General features: G+C 57.0%; 1 protein-coding gene across 1 annotated transcript in view; it reads right to left on the reverse strand.

Annotated features, from left to right (window-relative positions):
- The window catches only part of LOC104158560 (transducin-like enhancer protein 1), a gene marked incomplete at its 5' end in the record, with an annotated part of 2908 nt that extends 1629 nt beyond the window's left edge, over positions 1–1279 (reverse strand). The window contains 2 exon segments of the mRNA XM_009696242.1: positions 1–46; positions 1235–1279. The exon segment at positions 1–46 is cut by the window's left edge and continues 193 nt beyond it. Coding sequence (XP_009694544.1) covers positions 1–46; positions 1235–1279 — 91 coding nt within the window.
- Between the last annotated feature and the right edge of the window lie 6 nt (positions 1280–1285).

A 1285-nucleotide genomic window follows, 5' to 3' on the forward strand; every position in this document is an offset into this window, starting at 1 on the left:
GGCCGTCAGGCAGCAGCTTGCAGGAGCGGATGTAGTTGTCGCGGTTCTGGGGTGCAGGAGGGAGGACCTCATTAACCCCTTCCCCTCCAGCCCTTCTGCACCCATCCCAGACTGCCTGATTGCCCCAGGGCCAGCAGATCCTCCTGAGGGCAGGAGCAGCAGCACCGGGGCAGACCCCCAGTTGCCCTCCCGGGACAGCGGGGCTGGGGCAGCTCTGCACCCTGCCCTATCCCATGCCCAGAGCAGTTGCCCCAGCCAGCCTCTCAGTTTGTTACTGCACTATGAAGGGCCTTGGGAACACCCTCACCCCTCACCATCCCTGCCAGCAGCTGCCTGACAGACATGGTTGGTCCTGGAAGAGATGGAGGCAGTTGGGGATGCAGCACCAACAAGGCTGAAACAGCTCACGGCTCCAAGCACTAAAACACCATTTCCCCCCCGCCCCCCGCTCTCAAATTTCTGATGTAGCTGGAAATTATCATGACTCAGTCATTTCCTTGTTTATGCATCTGTACCTTCAAGGTCAGCTCTGTCCAGGAATTGTATTTGTCAGGCTGCCCAGGCCCCAAGGCCAGCAAGTCAAGGAGAGGATTTAGGTTTGGGCTGTTCAAAGCAGTCACAGGGACTCCAATTCCAGCAGCCCATTTAAAATAAACCTCAAAGAACACAGGTTGAAAATACTTTCAGGTGATGGCTTGTGCCTCCAGCTTGGATCTGGTGAGTTGCTGTGATCTGACAGTCCATTTCATTTATTTTTAAAAGAAAGAGGAGTTCTCCCTCCAGCCAGACTCACACAGGCAAAAGCAGAAAGGACATAGCTCAATTTGAGTGATGCTTCAGCCCAGGCAATTCTGGCCCATACGAAGTTATCTGGCCGGAGGGGTTGACACTGGCAAAGGCTTGTCTTAGGGCAGGCACTGTCAGACAAAGCAGTGCCAAGAGGTGGGAGTGTAAAAGCCCCCCAACGGCTTGGGACACTCAGAGCAGACAGGGCAGCGCAGGGGGGCACACTGGCAGCATGGAGCTATCATCCCTCCCCAGCAGCCCCACACCACCCCCACTTAGAAGCACACACAGAGACTCTCCCCAGTGCACATCATTGCTTTCAGATGCCCCCCGCACGCCCAAGGTCCCCAGTGGGGACCCCAGACCTCCTCTTCAGCACTGTGCGGTGGCACAGTGCAGGGAAACAGAGACACAAGCTGTGCCAAGTGGCAGCGTGGCCCCTCCTTACCAAGCAGTCCAGCTGAGCCACGGCCGTCTTGGTGCCCGGCTGCCCCACGTC

Source organism: Cariama cristata, unplaced genomic scaffold (genome assembly GCF_000690535.1).
Source record: "Cariama cristata isolate BGI_N322 unplaced genomic scaffold, ASM69053v1 scaffold36522, whole genome shotgun sequence".
Taxonomy (NCBI): Eukaryota; Metazoa; Chordata; class Aves; order Cariamiformes; family Cariamidae; genus Cariama; species Cariama cristata.